The sequence below is a fragment of the Pelodiscus sinensis genome, chromosome Z (assembly GCF_052426305.1).
Source record: "Pelodiscus sinensis isolate ZL-2025 chromosome Z, ASM5242630v1, whole genome shotgun sequence".
Classification (NCBI taxonomy): Eukaryota; Metazoa; Chordata; order Testudines; family Trionychidae; genus Pelodiscus; species Pelodiscus sinensis.
In genome coordinates, this window is record NC_143085.1 from 29843068 (window position 1) to 29865625 (window position 22558).

At 42.4% G+C, this 22558-nt stretch overlaps 2 protein-coding genes across 6 annotated transcripts in view; both read right to left on the reverse strand.

Annotated features, from left to right (window-relative positions):
- The window catches only part of HIP1R (huntingtin interacting protein 1 related), a 102452-nt gene extending 100659 nt beyond the window's left edge, over nucleotides 1–1793 (reverse strand). For both annotated transcript variants that reach the window (XM_075898582.2, XM_075898581.2), the window contains exon 1: nucleotides 1551–1793. In XM_075898582.2, coding sequence (XP_075754697.2) covers nucleotides 1551–1643 — 93 coding nt within the window. In that variant the 5' untranslated portion in view covers nucleotides 1644–1793. The remainder of the gene's footprint in view (nucleotides 1–1550) is intronic.
- Nucleotides 1794–2025: 232 nt separating this feature from the next.
- The window catches only part of CCDC62 (coiled-coil domain containing 62), a 42242-nt gene continuing 21709 nt past the window's right edge, over nucleotides 2026–22558 (reverse strand). For 2 of the 4 annotated variants that reach the window (XM_075898588.2, XM_075898586.2), the window contains 4 exons: nucleotides 19627–19807; nucleotides 15346–15477; nucleotides 13105–13200; nucleotides 2026–7040 (listed from right to left, as the gene is read on the reverse strand). In XM_075898588.2, the coding sequence (XP_075754703.2) occupies nucleotides 13111–13200; nucleotides 15346–15477; nucleotides 19627–19807 (403 nt within the window). In that variant the 3' untranslated portion in view covers nucleotides 2026–7040; nucleotides 13105–13110. The other 2 variants (XM_089775130.1, XM_089775131.1) reach the window with 2 other exon arrangements.

Consider the following 22558-nt stretch of genomic DNA (forward strand, 5'->3'; position numbering starts at 1 on the left):
AAAACATTTAACATACTTTCAGCTAAGAAAGGAATTAAACTCCAATTATTATTATTATTATTATTATTGTTAATAAATAATAACAACCCACCCACAAATCTTGTATTATTAGATCTCTTGAAATAGCTGTATTTTAGGTTATTTCAAAGATTATTTATATCATATGTTACTGCACAACTAAAACTCAAGACCTGAAGACATTTCTATACCTAATTAAAATGGTATATACAGCACATGGAAAAGCCAATTTTTGCACTTGATAAAAAAAACAAAAAACAGTAAAGTTTGTTTTCAGAGAAACCCATATACTGAAGCATGTTAAAAATAATCCCTATCACAGATATCTAAACAAGGGTGTGTGTATGTATATATATTTTAATGTGCACACTTAACATTATCAAACAGTCAATTACATATAAAACTTTTCACCTCACAGATTCCTAGATAATACTGGACCTGTTTTGCTAATGGAAAGAAAAACAGGTTTGCTCCTGTATCAGGCATCCATCACTATGTCAAACTGGATATACTAGGACAACTAGAAAGATTACAGTCATTGCAACAAGTTTCTTTAAAAAAAATCTTATAGGAAGAGGAAACGAAGGAAATGTAGCAAAACTGATTAAGTTTTATCTGTACAAAACCAGTCAGGTCTGATCTTTTGCAAGCCTGCTTCCTGACACCCACCCAAACACATACTACACCCTTTAATCCCTAAAAGGAAAGAGCTGAGATGGCAGCTGCAGGGCCACTGGATGACCTGTTTAAGGTGTTCTGTAGTTTAGCCAGGCCACACTTTCAGCAACGTTTCCTTATTTGTTACAGGTAGCAGCACTACAGGAAGTGTCAACCGTATCGATGCAGTCGACAGGGGACATTTAACACCCTAATGAGTTTACTTATTTTTCCCCCTTGATCCTACTGACTTGTAGGCACGACAATTCAAGATCACAGATTGCCAAACCAGAGAGAAAATGCGTGAGCCAGGGACCGCAAGTCCCTCGAGCTTTGAAGAGCCCAGGCCTGGCCTGGCCAGCTGCGGAGACCTCACAAACACCCCTTTTCTCTGACAGAGCCAAGCACCAGCCAGGGGATACAAGCCCTCTACGTATTGACTTCCTGTAACAAAATACACCCCTCGCTGCCGTGTTCCTTGACGTGAACAGGCTCTAGCCCCTCGCTCTACAGCACAGACCCGTCTCCACCTTCAGTGAGTGCTCCAGTGTGTTTGCTAGTCGCTGCTGCCTGGTTACCTACCCAGCGGCTTCCCCAAGCTGGAAACGAATTAGCGCGGGGAAACCAGATCAGAGAACAGCGTCCACCCAGCCCCCCGCTCGCCGACCTACAGATGCTGCTCTAAACCCGCATCCCTCACCGGCCAGCTGCGTGCTCCGCCCTATCCCCGCGGCTCCCCCGCTAGGCTAGCATCGCGCTGACCACCCACTGCCCCCGCACCCATGCCCCCAGCTGGGCAAGGTGGATGCGCTTCTCTCGCCGCCGCCGCACACCTACCCCCTCCCCAAGTGCCCTTGCCGCGATCCCCTCCTTGCCTGAGTCTTGTCAAATTGCTCCCGCTCCGCCTCCAGGCTGTGCCCGGTCCGGCGGCTCAGCACCCGGGCCGGCACGTTCTTGATGGTGTTCATGCTACCGCTGGGGAGGGAGCCCGCTGGGCGGCCGGGGGAAGCAGCGATCGCTCGGGGGGAACGTTCGGCTCCCGCAGCCTGACGTTCTGGTGAGAGCCCCGGCAGGGTGCACAAGGGCGCCCCTAGCGGGCGGGCTGGGCTACTACTGTGGCTGGCTGCATCCACTCACAGGCGAGAGATTCTTCTCCTCCCAGCTCCCAGGCAGCCATTCACAGCCAGCAGCTGCTGCCATACCCTCTCGCTCCGCCCAGGCAGCATCCTTTCCTTTGCCCAAGCAGCGGCAGCTCCCAAGCAAATTACTACTGTACCTCCTTCTCCGTTCTCCCCTCCCCCGGCCCTAGGATTGCAGTCGGGGTATGAAAAAAGCACCCATCTGTACTCAAGAGCCTGAAATGACACCAACAGAAAAAGGTTGAGGGGAAGCAATGCCTGCTCACAAGCTAGGATTGTTCTTATTTAATTACTCTTCTTCCCAAGTAGGATAGTACACAGTTCATAGCAAGAGACTGCAATCAATTACGCCCTTGGAGTGAATTATGCAACCAGGCACAAATCTTGATCTAATTTAAATCAATCCACTCCTCCTCGACTTCAGATTTGGGTCAGGAAGGTTTCTAAAAATTAAGCACTCCACCTTCAGTTGCATTCACATCAAGTTGTTATGAAAACACAAGTTTGGTACTCCCACCCTTCCTTAGTCCATTTAGCCTGCTTATAGTAAAGCTAGTTTTGTCTCTATTTGTGTAACTCAAAAATAGCCAAAGTGATTTTATAAATACAATAGAATCCTCTTGCTTCCAGCATACTGAAGGACAGCTTACACTGATTATATTAAGAGATCATTTGCAGTCTGATGACTTTGACAAAAAGCTGAAATGAATGAAAGTGTACATGGTTCAACTATTAACACTTGCACACAGAAACCTGTCTACTAATAAGCAGTACCTGAATCAATCCTGAACAGTTAATTGCAAATGCAGACAAAGCAAACCCTAGTCAGATGCAGATGTGGGCCACACTGAAGAAAGCTTAAGACAACATTGCTGTGTGATTTTAAACTTACCAAATTTTGCTACTTTTGTGCTTGGCCCGTTTCTATACAAATTTATTAGCGCACTTTAGAGAGCATAGTAATTTATTATAGAACCTGTGCTTTGGTAAAAGCCAAAACATATTTGCAGGCATACCTGTATAGATGTCATACTTTAGCAGAAAGTATGAAAGCACTCAGTTAAACTTAAATATTGCTGCACTATTCCTGGGGATGTCATTTAAGATTTGTGTTTATATGGATCTATATACAGTATACTGAATATATACTATTGTAGCATGTAGAGCATGCAATCAGTGATCAAAGTCCATTGTGATAGGCATTGTACAAACATGTCATAAAAGAGAGTTTCTATGCTAAAGAGTTTGGTTAAAATAAAGATTTAATAGATATGAGAGGCAAACAAAAGGGTAATAGTGGGGGATTGGGAGAATGAGGTAGCAATAATACAAACACATTTTCATGTGGACTAGATGTGCCTGAATATAGTTCACCATTTGTCTTACTAATTACTAGCATTTCATAGGCAGCGCAAGTGATGTTAAATAGAGATTTTTCTTCTCATTCTTTTGTTTCAATAAAAGTTCTTCATTATCTCTATGAGACATTGTCCCCCCAACAGACTAGTTAATTTAAGCTCTAAGTGAGCTATAATTTAAAAAAAGCTGAATAAATTAATTATGCCATTATAACAGAGTTTATAAAACATAAAAAAGTATTTTAATTGGAATACTTTACATGTTCTCATAAAAGAAGTCACCAAAACTGTATTAATACAGAAAAAATATTTGAAATCATGAGCTATTATGATTAGTTTAAGAGAAGTTATGTGTCATAAGACACTTGAATATATAATACATTTAAATATCAGTGTTCTTTAGGAGTTGAGATACTTTATCTTTAGGCATTTGCCCTAATAAGCAAGGGTTTTGGTTTATCAGTTAAAGGAAAGGAAAATATTTGAGAGAGTTAAGTTAATTTTTTCTATCTCTACTGTGTAATTGTTAACTCTCCCTAGTTTTTTTTTTATTTGATGAAGATTTCTTGAATCAAGGACTATTTTGTTTTGTTTTATAGTAAGCTTGTTTGTCTATACAAGCTACATTTTCCATTAATGTACAAATTAATTTTAAAAGCTGTTATTTTCTGTTTGTTAGACTTCTAATTAGAAAGACCAAATGGTTTGTTACACCATAGATGAAAGCAGTTAAAGTTTAATTTCTGTTAATAGAATAACATACATTATCAAATAGAAAATGTCTCTATTTGTAATGTTTTAAAAAATAAGTCCCCATTTTTAGGAAGCTGATTTAGTTTGAGACCCCATGTAAAGCCTCAGATTGCAATCTGTTTTGCAGGTTTGTTAATATATGAATAAATTCACCTTAGTATTCCACCTGTCTTCCAGTTTAAGAGTAGTAAACTTCCATCTCATGCCCAGAATAAACTACATACTCAGAGTAAGATTTAGTGGTGTGTGAGTGCTCCAGACTAGGGATGTTAAATATCGGTTAACTGAATAGTCAAGTAACTTCATTAATTCTTATTGGTTAGTCGGCTAGTCAATAGCCCCCATGGGTGGAGCCTGCAGCAGCATAGGATGTAAGGTGGAAGCTAGTCTGCGAGGGGAGCCAGTTTAAAAAACAGATCCTCTTGCTGCTTGTCGCCCTGTGCTGCTGCCGCTGATAAAGAGACAATAGCGCGAGGTGGCAGCAGCCCGTCAGAGGCGGAGGTCTGAGCTCCCGGACCCAGCATGAACCAGAACTGAGTCAAGCTGCCTGCCCGCTGTCACCTAATACACTTTAAATGCAGAGCCACAGCAGGGGTAGGTCCCGGAGCCAGTTTGAGCCAGGCTGCTGGCCAGCCTGCTAAAAAATTTACTGGTAGAGGGAGGTGGGGTGGAGAGGAATGGGGTAGTCTACAGAATTAACCTAAAAGCTTTTGCTAATTGGTTAATTGACTGCACTGTTACATCACTACTCCAGACATGAATTCAAACAAATACAGCAACACTATTAAAGCATCCATACTATTACCATGATATTACTCTTAGCGCCTGCCTACACAAAATTTTTGTATCACTTTAACTAATCAGTTTTATGATTTATTGCTTCATGGTCATGCTGGAAGGGCATAACCAGTAGGATCTCATAGAGGTCTGTTTTGGGACCAGTTCTGTTCAATATCTTCATCAATGATTTAGATGACGGCATACAGAGTACACTTACTATGTTTGCAAATACCACCAACCTGGGAGGGGTTGTAAGTGCTTTGGAGGATAGTGTCAAAATTCAAAATGATCTGGACAAACTAGAGAAATGATTTGAAGTAAACAGGATGAAGTTTAGCAAGGACCAATGCAAAGTACTCCACCTAAGAAGGAACAATCAGTTTCATACATACAAATGGGAAATGACTGAATGGGGAGTACTGCAGAAAGGTATCTAGGGATCATAGTTAAACACGAGTCAACAGTATGACACTGTTGAAAAAAAAAAGAAGCAAACATGACTCTGGGATGAATTAACAGGAGTGTTGCGAGCAAGACATGAAAAGTCATTCTTCCACTCTACTCCGCACTGAACAGGCCTCAACTGAAGCACTGTGTCCAGTTCTGGGCACCACATTTCAAGAAAAATGTGGAGAAATTGGAGAAGATCCAGAGAAGAGCAACAAGAATGATTAAAGGTCTAAAAAACATAACCTATGAGGGAAGACTGAAAGAATTGGGTTTGTTTAGTTTAGAAAAGAGAAGACTGAGAGGAGATATGATAGCGGTTTTCAAATATCTAAAAGAGTGTTACAAGGAGAAGGGAGAAAAAATGTTCTCCTTGGCCTCTGATGATGGGACAAGAAGCAATGGACTTAAACCACAGCAAGGAAAGTTTAGGTTAGAGATTAGTAAAAACTTTCTGTCAGAGTGGTTAAACACTGGAATAAATTAGGAGTAGGTTGGACAGACATCTATCAGGAATGATCTAGACAGTGCTTGGTGCTGCCATGAGGCAGAGACTGGACTCCATGATGTCTTGAGGTCTCTTCCAGTTCTATGATTCTATGTACTGATTTAATTTTAAAAAAATAGTAGAACTCTTCTTGTATGAACACATATATATGCATCCACAATGGGTGGCTGCATTGATTTGATTTAAATAGTTCTTTTTAAATGTACCAATTTAGTTAAATAGGTGCAAAGATTTAGGATAGACCTGACTATAGTGCTAACATCATGATCTTATCACGTATGCTTTTTGTTCTGATGATGGGACAAGAAGCAATAGACTTAGCTGGAGGAAAGGAGGTTAGGTTGGACCTTAGGAAAGACTTCTTAACTGTCAGAATAATGTGAGAATATTAACTGCAGTGCTCATTAGCAGGTAGATTGTTTGAATGCGAGCTGTTTTTTAAATTATTGTGAAAGCCTGTTTTGAACCAGTCCTTGTCATGAAAGCAGGGATCCCTCCCTCTCACCAGTACCACAAAGTAAAATGGTAAGGATATAAGGAAGAGATTAAGAAGTGAAAGCATGGTATTTATTAGGTTGTGTGGCCTTTTTCATTAAAAGCATTTTCAAATGCAATAATGGATCCTTTCTACTTTTTCAGAGATCACAGACACACAAACTATAGTTAAAATATTTTAAAAAGACTGTGCACATTACATTAATTGCTATTATCATATACTGCTAAAATGTCCATATCAACTTGTGATCTTGCAAGAAGCTTGTGTTAGAATAAATAGACCATAAACCATTATTTTGCCCATCTTTATGGGTGAAGGATATTGTAAATTTCAGCCAGGTAGGCAGTATATCTTAGTTACTGCACTAATTAGCAAGTTCCTATAAACATTATTCTAATCTATTTACATGGCAAAATGTTCAGAATTAAAACAATCAACTAATAGGAATAAATACTTGACTGTTATACATTTATGCACAACTATGGAAGTAGTAAGAAAAATAATTCTATATTTTAAAAAGTAACCTTTATGGAGTAAATAATTACACATTTAATATTTCTTTTAAAAAAGCAGGCTACCAATTGAACCTGAGTACTGAGCTATAAAAAAGCAGTTGCTTCTCCATCTTATTTAGCACAATTCTAAGTTATGGTTCAACAATACAGAATACATTCCAGCATATTGTTGTATGTTTTTGACACTTGTAGAATTATCAAACATTCATGAGAAGTATGGCCAAATGTTTAGTATCTGTCCATTGTAACTTATATGTAGTAATGATCTTCCGTTTCCAAAATACATTTTAATTAATAAAGACATCTGCTTTGTTCCTGGCAGATAGTAAGGATATTGTCTTTCTTTTTTCCAAACAAAATCCAAGGCATCTGGATAAAGAAGGATAATGTAAACATGTTAAGATGTTACTACTAAAAACTGAAACTACATATCTGCATTTTTTTTCATTACATAAAAAAAGAAAAACAGGCAGTCCCCGGGTTACATGGTTCCGACTTACATCGGATCCCTACTTACAAACGGGGTGAGGCAACCCCGCACTAGCTGCTTCCCCCCAGCAGACCAGGGAGACGCGCAGCTAGCGCTCCCCCCAGCAGACCAGGGAAACGTGGAGCGGCTTTTCTCAGCAGACTCCTCAGCTTGAGAATAAAGGACTGAGGGAAGTGAGGTGTGGGAGAATAAAAGTGAGCTCTGGAGAAATGTTTAGCTAGAGTTTCCCCTACAATATGTACCAGTTCCGACTTACATACAAATTCAATTTAAGAACAAACCTACAGTCCCTATCTTGTATGTAACCCAGGGACTGCCTGTACCAGAAAAGATATGAGAGATGTCAATAGGAAAAAAATTATTTCATAGAATGAAATGCATATGAACAATCTCCCTCAGGGACACATCACTAGATACATTCTTTTCATTTCTGAGTAAACATCTAACAGGTCTGCAATTATCATGTTGCACAAGGATTACTCATTTTTACCGTGTAATCCTGACAGTCTGGATTTACAAGCAATGTGCATGCCATAGCTACCAAGCACTTAAAATATCATTTTTCTCATTGATTTCACCTATTTTAGGGCTTTTAGACTCCCTCCAAATAATTCTCTCTTTTCTAGAGGAAAAATGAACTGACTGTCGAAGCCCAAGATGGCCAAAGCTTTATCAATTAAACAGGAAATTAAGACAGAACTTCTTGTTGAGGATTTCAAAGCAGTTAAAATTAATTGATTCTGTCTCTAAATAAAAATATATAAACATACATTAAAGTTATTTCTTGTCTGCTATAAACTTCGTAATGATTGTTTTTGATTCAGTTATTAATTTTAAGGTGATTTAAATAGGAAATATGCCACTGTCTCTAGGACCATGTGTTAAGATTTGCAGCGAGTGATTGTGGACATGTTCCTTCTTCAATACTCAGAAAATGAGATCTCTCATATGCTTAAAGTTAAACAGGTTGTTAATGCTTTATCGGATCATGCTCAAGCAGCTCAGCATTTTGTAGTTATTTTACACCTTGAGCATATTATATCTGTGCTCAGAGCCTGACTGGTTTCTAGATGCAAGTCAGGCTGTTGGTTTTTATATAAAATCCCATAATGGCTTTGATTCTGTCTTTGGCTGGACTTTTTGAATTCAACATTTTTCCTTTAATGAAGCTGCTGGCATTTAACTATGTCCTCTCACCTAGATCGGAATACAATAACCCCTCATTTAATGTTGTCCCTGTTAATGTTGCTGTTTCTTTGTTACATTGCTTATCTATTAGAGCACATGCTTGTTTAAAGTTGTGCAATGCTCCCTTATAATGTTGTTTGGCTACCTGCTTTATCCATTACTTGCAGGATTTTCTGGAAAAGCAGCCTGTACTTGTGGGGGTTTGGTACTGGGGTAGGCTAGCAGTCCCCCATCAGCTCCCCGTAAAGCTGGACTGGTCAAAATATGATCTGCTGGCCAGATCTGCAACCTCTTAGTCCTGCCCCAGGTTACAACCCTCTCCCAAACCCTGCACTCCTTCCTCCTACACCTCTCCCCCAGGCCAGAATCCTTTCCTGTACCCAATCCCAATCCCCTTGAAATTTTCCCAGGAAGTGTCTTGCTACTAAGGGTACCAGGTCACAACCCAAACCCCTGCACCACTACCCCAGGTCATACTCCCCTCTCAGACCCTGCACCTCCTTCTATACCCCAATTCGCTGCCTAAAGTCACAATCTCCTTCTTCACGTAAACTTCCTCCCAGATCCCACACCTCAATCCTTTACCCTAAGCTCCCTGCATCCAACCTTCATCCCAGATCCCTACATCTCCTTTATTAATATAATGAAAAAGAGTACAGCCTTCAACCACTTACCAAATTCTTGGAGAGGCTCCTCCATCCAAATTGTTGCCCACCCCCACTGTAAGCTATGCAGCTGCAGCTGTCCCTCTTCCCACTGTCATGCTGCCCCCTGGAGCTGCTTTCGGGAACCTCCTGCTTGCTGTTTGAAGGTGCAGAGGGAGGGGTGCTGATGTCAGGATGTCCCCCACCCCATCGATCCCTCCACTCCATACCATCTCCACAAAGCTGGATATCACAGCTACAGAGTTCTGTGCCTGAATCTCCTTATGTATTTACAAGGGTAGAATACCTGAAGTGGAGTCAGCAAGGGTGCCCGAACGATTTTGTTAATGGGGGTGCTGACAGATATTGAACCAAACTGTAAACCCGATGTATAATGGAAACCACTTCAAGTCAGGGAGTACTACAGCACACCCCCTTCCACACCCGGACCACTACTTCCACCAATTTTGGGAGTCAATATACTTAACAGGACAATGCATGTCTGTCTGCCTCTTCCTCTTAAACCCACATATACAGTGTGTAAATCTCTCTCTCTCTCTCTCTCTCTCTCTCTCACACACACACACACACACACACACACACACACAGTGAAGCCATGTATGCACCATCTAGAGGAGAGAGTGGTACATTCCAGTAGGATAGCGTGAGTTCATCATCACGTTCAATTTCTGCAGGGAAATATTAGCTGCCACTGCCATGGGCATGTCTTCTGTGTTTACTCTCCCTGCCTTAGTCCGTGCTACCTCTAGAGCAGTGGTCTTCAACCTTTCCCAAGATCACTTTTTAAATCTCCAAACAGGCAAAGATCTACCGCCCCGCCTCTTCCTTGAAGCCCCGCCCTCTCTATTCTCCTCTTGTCCATCATTTGCTATCCCCAGCCCTTACTTACACATTCTGATAAACAGTTTATTTTTAAATTAAGCGATGTATAAAATTAAAATCACGTGTTTATAGTTATGAAATAAATGGTCTGTTTTTTATTCATGCTATTTAAATCTAAAATGAAGCATTTATAATTATACATTTTGTGGGGACAGAGTTCTGCGGCGGGGGGCAGGGAAGAGGGAACGGGGGGCAGGAGGGCAGAGGACAGGGTTCTGCAGCAGGGGACAGAGTGCAGCTGGGGACAGAGTGCCAGTGGGGACAGGAATAGGGACAGAGCTCTGTGGCTGGGGACAGGAGAGTGGGGACAGAGTTCTGTGGCTGGGGACAGGGGAGTGGGGACAGAGTTCGGGGAGTGGGGACAGAATTCTGTGGCTGGGGACAAGGGAGTGGGGACAGAGTTCAGAGAATGGGGGCTGGGGAGTGGGGTGCCAGTGGAGGCAGAGAGTCCTCTGCATCTGCCTCCTCCCAGGATTCCCCACCCCAGAGAGAAACCAGCGCGTGCCTGCCCTGGGGCCAACCCCATGGTGCAGGAAAAACCCCGCACGCACCTGCCCCGAGGCCGACACCCCCAGCGCAGGGAAACCCCGCGTGCACCTGCCCCACCACTGACCCCCCCCCCCACGCGCGCACCTCCCCCGGGGCTGACTCTCCCCTCCTGTGCAGCGCAGGGAGCCAATGCTCCCTCCCGCTGTACACCCGGCAGAGCAGCTAGCACTACTTCCAGAATCGCCGGAAGTGGTGCTAAGCTGTGGGACTTCTGTCCATCCCCGGGAAGCCGACACTACCTCCATTTTCACTTGAGGTAGGTAGTGGGGCTTCTCGGGAGTGGGAAGGAAATGTGGGGCGGGGTGGACAGGACGCCCCGCGATCAACTGGTCGAGGCCTTGCGATCGACTGGTCGAGGCCTCCGATCGACCAGTTGATCGTGATCGACCTGTTGGTGACCCTGACTCTAAAGCATGAGGTTACATTAACATGTTAACCCTCAAGGGCTCAGCCAAGTGCTAGTCCATCATTTAGTAGTAAGACACTTCCTGGGAAATTTTCCATCCTCTGATTCCACCACCTCAACTAACTTTACGATTATCACTTTTTGCAGTATTACATTGCTTAAAACTTATACTATATGGCTACGTCTACACTGGCGGCTTCTTGAGCAAGAACAGCTGTTCTTCCGCAAAAACTTGCCAGGTGTCTACACTGCACACGCATTCTTGCGCAAGTAAATTTACAGTACAGCATCAGAAAACAGGGCTTCTTCTGGAAGAGTTATTCCTCTCCCCACGAGGAATAAGCCCTCTTGCGCAAGAGGCCAGTGTAGACAGGCAACATGAATTTCTTGTGCAAGAAACCCCTATGGCTAAAATGGCCATCAGAGCTTTCTTGCACAAGAGAGTGTTCACACTGCCATAGACACTCTTGCAGAAAAGCACGTCAGAGTAGATGCGCTCTTGTGGAGGACTTTTTGCATAAGAACTCTTCTGCAAAACAGTTCTTGCGCAGAAAACTGCCAGTGTAGATGCAGCCTATATGTATACTAGAAGATTTAACTGGCATTGCTTGGGTCCTTAACTCAATTAATTTTTGTTGTTCTTCATTTAAATCATTGCTCTGGGGTGGGGTTGGGGATGAGTGATTCAGTATGCAGGCTGCCCCAGGGAAGAGAGGACTACCTCAGCCTTCCCTCATTGCAACAGCTTGGGGCCAGGTGAGAAGCGCCTCTTCATGGCTACTGCAGTTCCACTGGGCACAGCAAGAGGAGGAGTGCATGTCCTTCGGTTGGGACAGGTCAGGTGAATCAGCCCTCTGCGCTCCCTAGCCAGAGAGAGGAATGCAGCAAATTATGCATTTTCCACTCCCTGATGAAGGGGAACAGATAGCAATGTTCACATACAAATTGGGGGTGGGGAGGGAGCTTCAGCCCTCCCACGCTCCCTAATCCTGGCTAGGGCAGATCCAGGTTAGTGTACCCCCTGCACCTCCCCAGTCAGAGTGAGGAATACAGCAAACTGGGCACTTTCTTCTGGCTCCCTCACGAACAAGAGAAACCAGTAATGTTCCTGTACAAATGGGGGGAGGTGGGAGTTCAGTGCCCCCATCCTCCCTAAAGGGCACCTGTGAGGTGGAAGGCTCAAGGTTGGTACAGCCCTGGAAGCATGGAGAGGCACTCTCAGCCAGCTCCTTTCATCTGCCTAATGATTGTCTCTTTTCTGTATGATTTTATGAGAAGCAACCCCATTTTTGGCACATCTCATTTTCCTGTTATAACCAAACCCTTGCCTTGGTTTAAGTTATGACAAGAGGAAACTGTATATAGAATTTGGTGGTCCTAGCTCTTTCCAAGTAGAAGGAGTTCTTGACCTAACAAAGGCACAGGCAGACACACTCATGCACAGTCAGACAAATTCTCAAATATATAAATAGATACTGCCTTGTGTCTGCTGAAAAAAAAATCTGGAACTTAGCCCCCTATTTACATGAATTCTTATGAGGAAATTGGATTCACTTAACATCATTTTGCTTGAAGTAAACTTTTCAGGAATGTAACTACAATGTTAAGTGAGGCATTATAGTAGGTCTAGACAACACACTGTTTCGATTGCCAGCTTCAATTCCTTTATTTACACTTGTATTACAACTGATGATAGCAACAGTGGGATTTTTCTTTTATTTTGACAAAAAAGCCTATCATAGATTATGTTTTAGAGAGGAATCCTTATTTCCCTGACACTTGAGATCAGCTCCACAGGACTATCTCTAGATTTCCAGTTCTGGGGGCTGGTACAGAACATTATCAGTAAAGGACCCTTGACTACAGAATTCACTCCCCACTTCATTGCTCCAGTAATGCCTCAGGCCTTCATCTTGGAATGCGTTGTACCTGGAAAGAACTGCTGTGCCCTCCCACAGATCCAATAATTTCAGTGAGGCCCTGTGCTGCACAGACCAATGCCTATATGGAATGAATTACAGGTTCAGGGCTGGAGTTGCAATGTCTAACAGCCCAGGGTTTTTCTGAGGGAGAAATCTGAGGAATTACTGGCTTCATTAGCTAACAGTGGTTTATTGCTATGACTCTCATGTATATAGGTTTTATTGTAAATGGACTTAGAAATTTGTACTAGGCCCATTTCAAATAGAAAAATAATTACTGCATTTATAAACATTTCAAAATAAAAAATAAGACAGAAAAGCAGAACCTCACCAAAGATCATAAAGAAAACAGTGAAAGTTTTCTATCACTTTCTCCCATAGCTGGCAGGTGTGCTTTGCAAATAGCTTCTTCTGTAAACTCTGTTGTCTACAATATAAAATAAAAAGATGAAGTGCAGATTTAAGAAAAGAACTTTATAATGGATCATAAACATTGATTCAGAATTCAAAACTGGAGAAATGTAAATATATGCTCTCCAATTCATCTAGTTTTTTCCACATTTTTCTTTTTACCTGAGAAGTAGGAATATGGCATATGCATTTATCTGCCCTAACTGAGCTCTCTACTGCTAAAATAGCGCCTAATACAATGCTATTTTCCAGAAAATCTTTCATACAAAATCAGCAATACTATTATCATGTAAAAATATCATTTACACCTAGAATCGAATATATAAAGGAGAACGTTTGTATTTTTGTGCTCTAATAACGTGGACACTATAAGACCTACAGCAACCAAACTTTGCAAGGGTTAACTTTTCCTCCAGGAGAAGGCTTTAAGGTACTGTGGGGGGGAAGAGATGAGAGACTGACGCCTCTCCCCGGGACTGCACAGAGCTTGGCAGTGTGGGAAGAAGCGGCTTCCCCACCATTGCTGGAAACATATGGAGGCCCCTCTTCAATACTGCGATTGGCTCAGGGCCTGGTGGCCAACCAATGGGTGGGCGGGTTGCTTCCAGGGCTCACTCTAGGTGAGGGGGAAGAGGGAGAGGAGGGGAGAAATGAATGTGGGGGGCTGGTCCAGGGGGACTGGATTGTTGGGGGCAAGTGAGGGGTAGGGCAGGATTGGGGGTCAAGGGGGTGGTGCTGGAGGAGGGACTATAGAGGTGCCAGCAGGCTCAGGTAGTTGACTCATAGTTTCATTAAAAAAGATGGGAGAATAGTTTGAGGTGTCACCTTGAAATCTCTCAGATTCAGAAGGGCCAGCCCCATTGATTGACACATCCTTACACTCAGATCTTGGATGGGAATTTGTAGACCCAGCATGCCTATCCCCTACTTTCCTACCAAAAAAAATTAGCTTCTACAAGGGTAATTAGCAAAAATACCATCTGATAGGAGCCAAAACAGCACTACTGAAGAGGGGCCTGCCTCTATATGCTTCCAGCAATGGTGGGGAAACAAGCCATGGTGATTTGGGGGCTCTCTCTTCCACTGTGCTTTTAATGGCTCCAAGACTCATGACATAGGAAGAAAACAGAGACATAGTTTCTATTGTGACTTTTGTATCTAAGTTTGCCAAGTCAAATAGCTCTGATTCTTAACATTGCAATGCCTCTTTTTTGAGTCAGAGATTTTGCTTTATGCAGCAGTAGAAAAGCATGGGGGTCTGCCATAATGGCCAGATGTCAGGCACTGGCAGCTGCGGTGTGGCTGGAGGCTGTCAGGACCAGATTCTGTTTTTCTAAATTTTGTTCCTCCGGTTTCCTGGCAATGCCGGGTAAGTCCAGTAGTTATAAAATAATCTCCATCGCTATAATACATCCATAACCATTACCCCTGCTGATACAGAAAATAATTAAAATTAAGAGAGAACTTAATCTAGCAGGGACAAATTAATACATGCCAAAGACTTATGGTAGACTCTTTAAAATCATGCCTTCAAGCCTAATTTAAAACAGCCTTGGTGAGCTCAGTTTCAAGACAGATTAGCTGGCCAGTGTACATTAGGAAAAAACTTAATATAATTTTTAAAAAATATTTTGACACTAGATCAAAGTTTATGTCGTTAGTTTCTGAAGAAAGCTCATATTGCAGATTTAAAAGTCAATATTCTGTGTGCAGAATGTTCTGAATAGGGCACATTGATAAAAATATACTCCTGTGATAACTATATACAGATTATTTTCATGCACTTCCATTGAGACTTAATACATTATATTTCATCCTCCCTCCCCCATAAATGATACCAAGCATAAACAGCTAATTGTGATCTGAACTCATCTTTATGTTCTGCATTACCTGATGTTCTGCCACAATTTGCTCCAAAAAACATCTTACTTCTTTGTATTTAAATCACACAAGCCAAATTCTGTCCAGATCATATGAAAATAAATGGATGCAAGACAGAACAAAATTTGTCTCAGTTAAATCATAATAAAATATACAATCATTTTCTCATCAGTAAATGTCATGTCTATAATGTCAAAGTACAAACCAAACAAAAAGAAAAGAACACTCACAGTAACTCTTCTTAGTATTCTAAATCTAGCCACATTAAATTGATAAATACCGTATTAATACTGCTGCTGTTATGACTGCAAGAAGGGGCAATATGGAGCAGGGTGCTAAGCTCCAGATCAGCAACCATCTGTCGAGACTCAGCCAGCAAACGCTGGAGCTTACTTGTTGGCGAACAGGAGTCCTAGAAGAAACAGAAATAGAACCAAAGTTACAAAATAATCATTTAAAAAACATGTTCACTGATTGCAAATGTAAAGAGTTACCACCTGGCATTATTTAAAAAAAACAAAAAACAAAAAAACACCACTTTGAAATGCAGTGTACTATACGCCATTCCAGAACCTACAACATAAATTTAAATGCTAATATTTCTACTGAAGTGTCTGTGCAAGGTAACATGTTTCATATATAGATATAACAGGGCTCGACAAACTGCGGCAAGAGCTACTCGCCAGCCCCGCACCACACATGCCCCAGACCGGCACTGCGCATATGCGCAGCGCCAGTGAATGGGATGCATGGAGTGACCAGCTGAAATCTACTCGCCATGGGCAAGTAGAAACAGCGGTTTGTCGAGCTCTGGATATGTATATACAGAAACACACACCATTACTGTGAAAAACAAGTGCCAACGAGGAGACAAAAGCTAGTGTATCAAAATAGCTGATGAAGCAGCAAATTTCTTATTAGCTTCAATAAAGCAACTTGTCCAGGCGGTCACTGAAAGGAGGGACAACAGGTCGTCACTGAAAATATGACACACGTTTAAACAGTTAACTGATGAGCTTTGGCTCATTGGTTAACCTTCACAGTAACACACAGGTCTCCTCTCCCCCACCACACTGCTGGCTCTGTGGGAGCTGGTGTTAGTGGGAAGCTGGCTTAAAGTCTCTCCCCCACACACACATCCCTGCCTTGCCTGTAAACATGTACATTTCAGTGATTAACATTCACCAAAAAAATGCATGTTAACATCCCTAATTTCTATACTTGCAAACAAGCAGAATCTCCATACTTAATTTTTAGGCCCACATTCTAATCCTAGGCCTATTAGGTATTCAGAGTTAGCCTAACTGATACCTCACAAGGTGATATGCAGGGTTATTGCTCACTCTCTCATATAATGGGGTTCCTACAGACTCAAATGATACTGAAACAGAATGACATGTTAATGCCTACCATATAAAGAATGGAAATTTGGGGATACACAATATCAGAGAGGGACCAGGTGATAACTCATGCCTCCCCCTATAGCAGTGTTTCCCAAATAGTGTTCTGCGGAACCCCAGGGTATTGAGAAGTGAAAATAAGAGTTCCGCAAGAAAATTCCAATATAATGCATATTAGTTTGAGCTTTATTTTTTGTACACATTAAATGTGATTTTTGTTTTTAAATATGTGCAATTAAACTAAATGTTGATTTCATGACCTTGTTTAGCACTTGTTTATTATTACCCTTACTTATTTGTGGTCTACTTTTTCAGCTCCATATATATATGACTGTTATTAGGGGTTCCGCAAAGTTATTTCAAGTTTAAAAGGGTTCTGTGGCCAAATAAAATTGGGAAACACTGCCCTTTAGTTTTAATGCCTGACTTGACGTCTCCCATGTGGGAATGGTGAATTAACCTCTTGCTGCTAGGATCAAACCTTAGTTGCAATCCTGTACTAGGTGGATAGAGAGCAAAACCCACTGAAGGTGCAGTAGAAATCTAAACATTATTTACAATCTATAAATAAATCCAAACTGCACAACCCAAAAAGTAAACACAGGCTGGCAACAATTGCAATCAAAACAGTGAAAAAGCATATTATACCCATGAAACAGCAATGAATGGAGAATATAAATAAAGAGAAAAGAAGGAGGGAAGAAGTTCCCTATTAGCAAGCAAAACAAAGGAACAACTTTCAACCATCAACCTTTAATAATAGCACCCAGTCAATCTCAGATTCAACATTTACTGGGATTGGTTAATGATGACTAGCACTTTATAGGCATGATTGTTATTATCTGGTCTCTGATAGAAAGGGAGATCTTCTGGACTGCCTCTATTCTGGCAAAATCAATAAGGCCAGGATCATTTGTCCTGCTGTATTTGCAACATCATGCTAATCATGATGGAAAACAGGAAGTGAAATTAATTAACTAAATGTGCAAATTGACTAAACAGAAACAAAATATTTGCAAAAGGCAGACACAATAAAGCAAATACACTTTTAAAGTTATTCCAGTTTTAATAATCTCTAACGGTCTGTCTACACTACAACGTTAATCCGAACAAACTTAGTTCGAATTAGTTATTTCGAACTAAGCTAATTCGAACTAACGGATCCAGACTAAAAAACTAGTTCGAATTAGCGTTTTGCTAATTCGAACTAGCATGTCCACATTAAGTGGACCCTGAACCGGGGTTAAGGATGGCCGGAAGCAGTGCTGGCAGGGCATCAGATGAGGACTTAGAGCGTGGAGCTGCTGCCTCAGGCTAGCCGAGGGCTGTGCTTAAAGGGACCCGACCCCCAACCCGGACAGACAGTTCTCAGGGGTGCTCCGCTTGCAAAGCAGTCCTGGCTTGGATTGCCCGGAGTACCCACACTGGGCACATCACACCACTCGGCCATCAGCCCGGCTGCACTTGCTGCAGGCTGCCATCTGGGGAGAGGGGGTAATTGGGGGGGGCTGCAGGAGAGCTTCCACCCCCAGAAGCCCGCAGAGCCAGCCCAGTCCTCCCCATCGGCGGCTCGTGCCCCATTCCTCCCTCACCTCCTTCTACTTACCCTTCCCTAGCCCCTCTTCTTGATGTACAAAATAAAGATAACGTGTCTTCCAAAATGGAATCTGTCTTTATTGAACAAAACTGGGGGAAACTGGGAAAAGGAGGTGGGAGAGGGGAAGAGAGGGGCTGGGAGAGGGGAGGGCAACTAAAACGATCAGGGGTTGGGAACAGGTCCCATATGAAGAGAGGCTAAAGACACTGGGACTTTTCAGCTTAGAAAAGAGGAGACGGAGGGGGGACAGGATAGACGTCTCTAAAAGCATGAGTGGGGTGGAGAGGGTGCATCAAGAAAAGTTCTTCATTAGTTCCCATAATAGAAGGACGAGAGGACACCAAAGGAAAGGAATGGGTAGCAGGCTTCAAACTAGTAACAGAAAGTTGTTCTTCACAAAGCAAAGAGTCAACCTATGGAACTCCTTGTTGCGGGAGGCTGTGAAGGCTAGAACTAGAACAGAGTTTAAAGGGAAGTGAGATCAAGTCATGGAGGTTGGGTCCATGGAATGGTATTAGCCAGGGGGTAGGAGTGGTGTCCCTGCCCAAGGTTTGTGGAAGGCTGGAGAGGGATGGCACAAGACAAATGGCTTGGTCACTGTCTTCGGTCCATCCCCTCCAGGGTACCTGGTGGTGGCCGCTGTCGGCAGACAGGCTACTGGGCTAGATGGACTTTTGGTCTGACCCAGGACGGCCATTGTAAGCTCAGGGCTCAGGGTCAGGGGTCTCAGTGGACCCCCTTGATTCTCTTGCACACCTGCTCCTGGGTGGCCAGGCTGGCAGCTCTCCTGCCCTAGACGGCCACTTTCCTGTGCCTAGTGTGGAGATCGTGGACAAGGTCCACGATGTCTGCACTAGCCCAGGCAGGTGCCCGCCTCTTGTGGTCCCGGGCAAGCTCCCGGGAGCCGCCAGCCTGGTCCCGGGAAGAGGGGGAGGGCTGGGGGGCATCGGATGGGTGGCTCGATCCGTGCCAGGTGCAGAGTCTGCTGGCTGGGTGCTGGCAGGCTTGCACCTGGCACGGGCACCGAAGCCAGCCCATGCCCCTTTAAGAGGTCCGGGGCCGGGAGGGGGGCAGACGAGTTTCCCTGGTGTTGGCCAGAGTGGCCACCAGGGAAAGCTGGGGAGGGCTAGCCTCCCACTAGTTCGAATTAAGGGTCTACACACCCCTTAATTTGAACTAGCTAGTTCGAACTAGGCTTAATCCTCGTAAAATGAGGTTTTCCTAGTTCGAACTAAGCGCTCCGCTAGTTCGAATTAAGTTCAAACTAGCGGAGCGCTAGTGTAGCGCCTAAGAAAGTTAATTCGAACTAACGTCCATTAGTTCGAATTAACTTTGTAGTGTAGACATACCCTAACTCAGTATAAGAAAAATCAGGATTTTTTAAATTGATTTGACTTAACAATATTCTACTCTTTAAAACCTTTTAAAAAAAATCTAATTTACTTCATAGGCAAAATGGAGACAGAATAAAAACCAGACAAACTCACTCTTTTGAGAAAATAAATTCACTCTTATTTTAGTCATCCTAAAACTAACGTATCACGTTATGAACCTAGATACTGACATAATTGATAGTAGGACTGGTGCACTTATTTTCTGGCTGAATCACTGACAAGTTACTAATCTCTGAAGGGAGGTCTGCATCGAAGAATTTCTCACATTTCTGGGGCCCATCTTTCTTCTGAGTGGACGTCATACAACTGGGAGAGTCCAAATAAAAGGAATTCAGATCCACGTGTTCTTCACTGTCAATAAAATTAAGAAATTTCCTGAAACAATATCACCAGTAAACTTGCTAAGTCATGATGCAACATAAGTACACTTTGGCTTTCATTCTGCAAAGCATGCAAGTATATGTATAACTGAGGTCTTGTCTACACTATCATGGGCTGTCTACCTAAGTTACACAACTTTAGTTACGTGAATAATGTAGCTGAAGTCGATATACTTTGGTCTGCTTACTGAAGTAAGCCGACAGCTGATGCTCTCTCTTCGCGCTTTGGTGGAATATTGGATTCCATGGGAGAATGGTAGCAGCAGTCAATTCAACCCCTGCTGGATCAATAACTGCTCGTTGATCCAGCAGGCAGTGAAGACATTATCCTCTTACTACATGCTTTGACAGATTCAGCCTTATTTTTTTGAGTATAAGAGATGAGTCCTGAAATATTCCATGAAAACACAGTTATGGTACCATATGCTTATCTTATGTTTACCTTAAATGATAGCACAAAAAATAAAAGTACCACTCAACCTACCAAAATGAAAGTAGCACCCCATGCCTTCATTTTCTGCCTCTCCTTTTCCCTCTCTTGAAAACCATCTTTAAACAAGTCCAAAAATATAGCTTTAAATATTGAAGTGATAATGTTAAGAGTATAAAAGTTATTTCCCCACTTTGGACATTGCTAGTCAACCTCTTCCCATCCTCGGGGTTTTTTGGAGGTGTGGCAAAGACGGCAGAATTTTAATACAATGTCTCAAATTGTAACTACAGCTAAAACGCAACTGCCTGTATTGGGTTTCAGAGAATGAAACTAAAGCTGTAGGCTACGTCTACACTGGCATGATTTTCCAGAAATGCTTTTTGGACATACACCCAACAGCATGCAAGACCTGTCCAGCCTAGAACTGCAGATGCAGCATCAACTCTTTATACCTGCAGCTTTCGCCACTGAATTTTTGATAATTACTTACTAGAAAATGTAGTATGCTCAGAGGAGAGAAAATGCCAAAGTTGACATCACTAATATTTTATATGTATCCAAAATTGTTTTCATACCAAAGAATCATAGAATACTACAAATGGAAGGGACCAAGCATCATCTAGACGAGTGTTTCTGAAAGCGTACTGCGAAATCACTTAACAAAAACAAAAAACAAAAAACACAAATTAACTAGCCTCCCCAGTTTGTTTATTTACTGGCGCTGTGGCCATGGAGCCTTGCGGCTCCCATTGGCTCTGATTCGTCCTTTGCAACCAAGGGGAACTGTAGAAAGTGGCCAGGGCTGGGCCACTGCTTCACACAGCTTCCCTTGCCTGAAAAGGACAAAATGGAGCAAATGGGAGCCTTGAGGCTCCATGGCTTTAGCGCCAGTAAATAAACAAACCGGGGAGGCCAGTTAATGGTTTTTTTAAAGTGATTTCGCAGAACACTTTCAGAAACACTGGTCTAGACCATCCCCAATAAATGTCTGTCTAGCCTACTCTTAAATATCTCCAGAGATGGAGATTCCACAACTTCCCTAGGCAATTTTATTCCAGTGTTTAACCATCCTGACAGTTAGGAAGTTTCTCCTCATGTCCAACCTACACCTCCTTTGCTGCAGTTTAAGCCCATTGCTTCTTGTCCTAACATCAGAGGCCAAGGAGAACAATTTTTTCTCCTTCATCTTTGTGACACCTTTTAGATATCTGAAAACTGCTATCATGTCCCCTCTCAGTCTTCTCCTTTCCAAACTAAACAAGCCCAGTTCTTTCAGTCTTCCCTCATAGGTCATGTTCTCTAGACTTTTAATCATTCTTGTTGCTTTTCTCTGGATCTTCTTCAATTTCTCTACATCTTTCTTGAAATGTGATGCCCAGAACTGGACACAGTACTCCAACTGAGGCCTAATCAGCGCAGAGTAAAGCAGAAGAATTACTTCTTGTCTCTTGCTTAGAACACTCCTATTAATGCATTCCAGAATCATGTTTGCTTTTTTTGCAGCAGTGTCACACTGCTGACTTATATTTAGCTTATAGTCCACTATGACCCCTAGCTCCCTTTCTGCAGTACTCCTTCCTAGACAATCGCTTCCCATTCTGTATGTGTGAAACTGATTGTTCCTTCCTAAGTGGAATACTCTGAATTTGTCCTTATTAAACTTCATCCTATTTACCTCAGACTGTTTCTCTAGTTTGTCCAGATCATTTTTAACTATGGCCCTATCCTCCAAAACCCTTGCAACCCCTCCCAGCTTGGTATCATCTGCAAACTTAATAAGTGTACTCTTTATACCAATATCTAAATCGTTGATGAAGATAATGAACAGAACCGGTCCCAAAACAGACCACTGCGAAACCTCACTTGTTATGCCCTCCCAGCATGATTGTGAACCATTAATAACTACTTTCTGAGAATGGTTATCCAGCCAATTATGCACCCACCTTATAGTAGCCCCATCTAATTTGTATTTGCCTAATTTATTGATACGAAGATCATTAGAGACCGTGTCAAATGGATTTCAACCTTTACATAATTCTATGTACAAAAAAGGATTAAGTTAGAGTTCTGGTTGCATAAGTATATTTCTTCACACCACTCCATATAAAAAGAACAATTAAATTAAGGCAATAATCACACCCTACAGAATACCAATGTCCAATCACTGATCTTCTACTATCATGACAGTCTACCACAACACCACAAATTCATCCATAGCATGTTTACGGTCAGTTCAACAACAGGATCTTGCAAAATGTGCATATCAAGGAACTTAATAAGCGGCAAGGA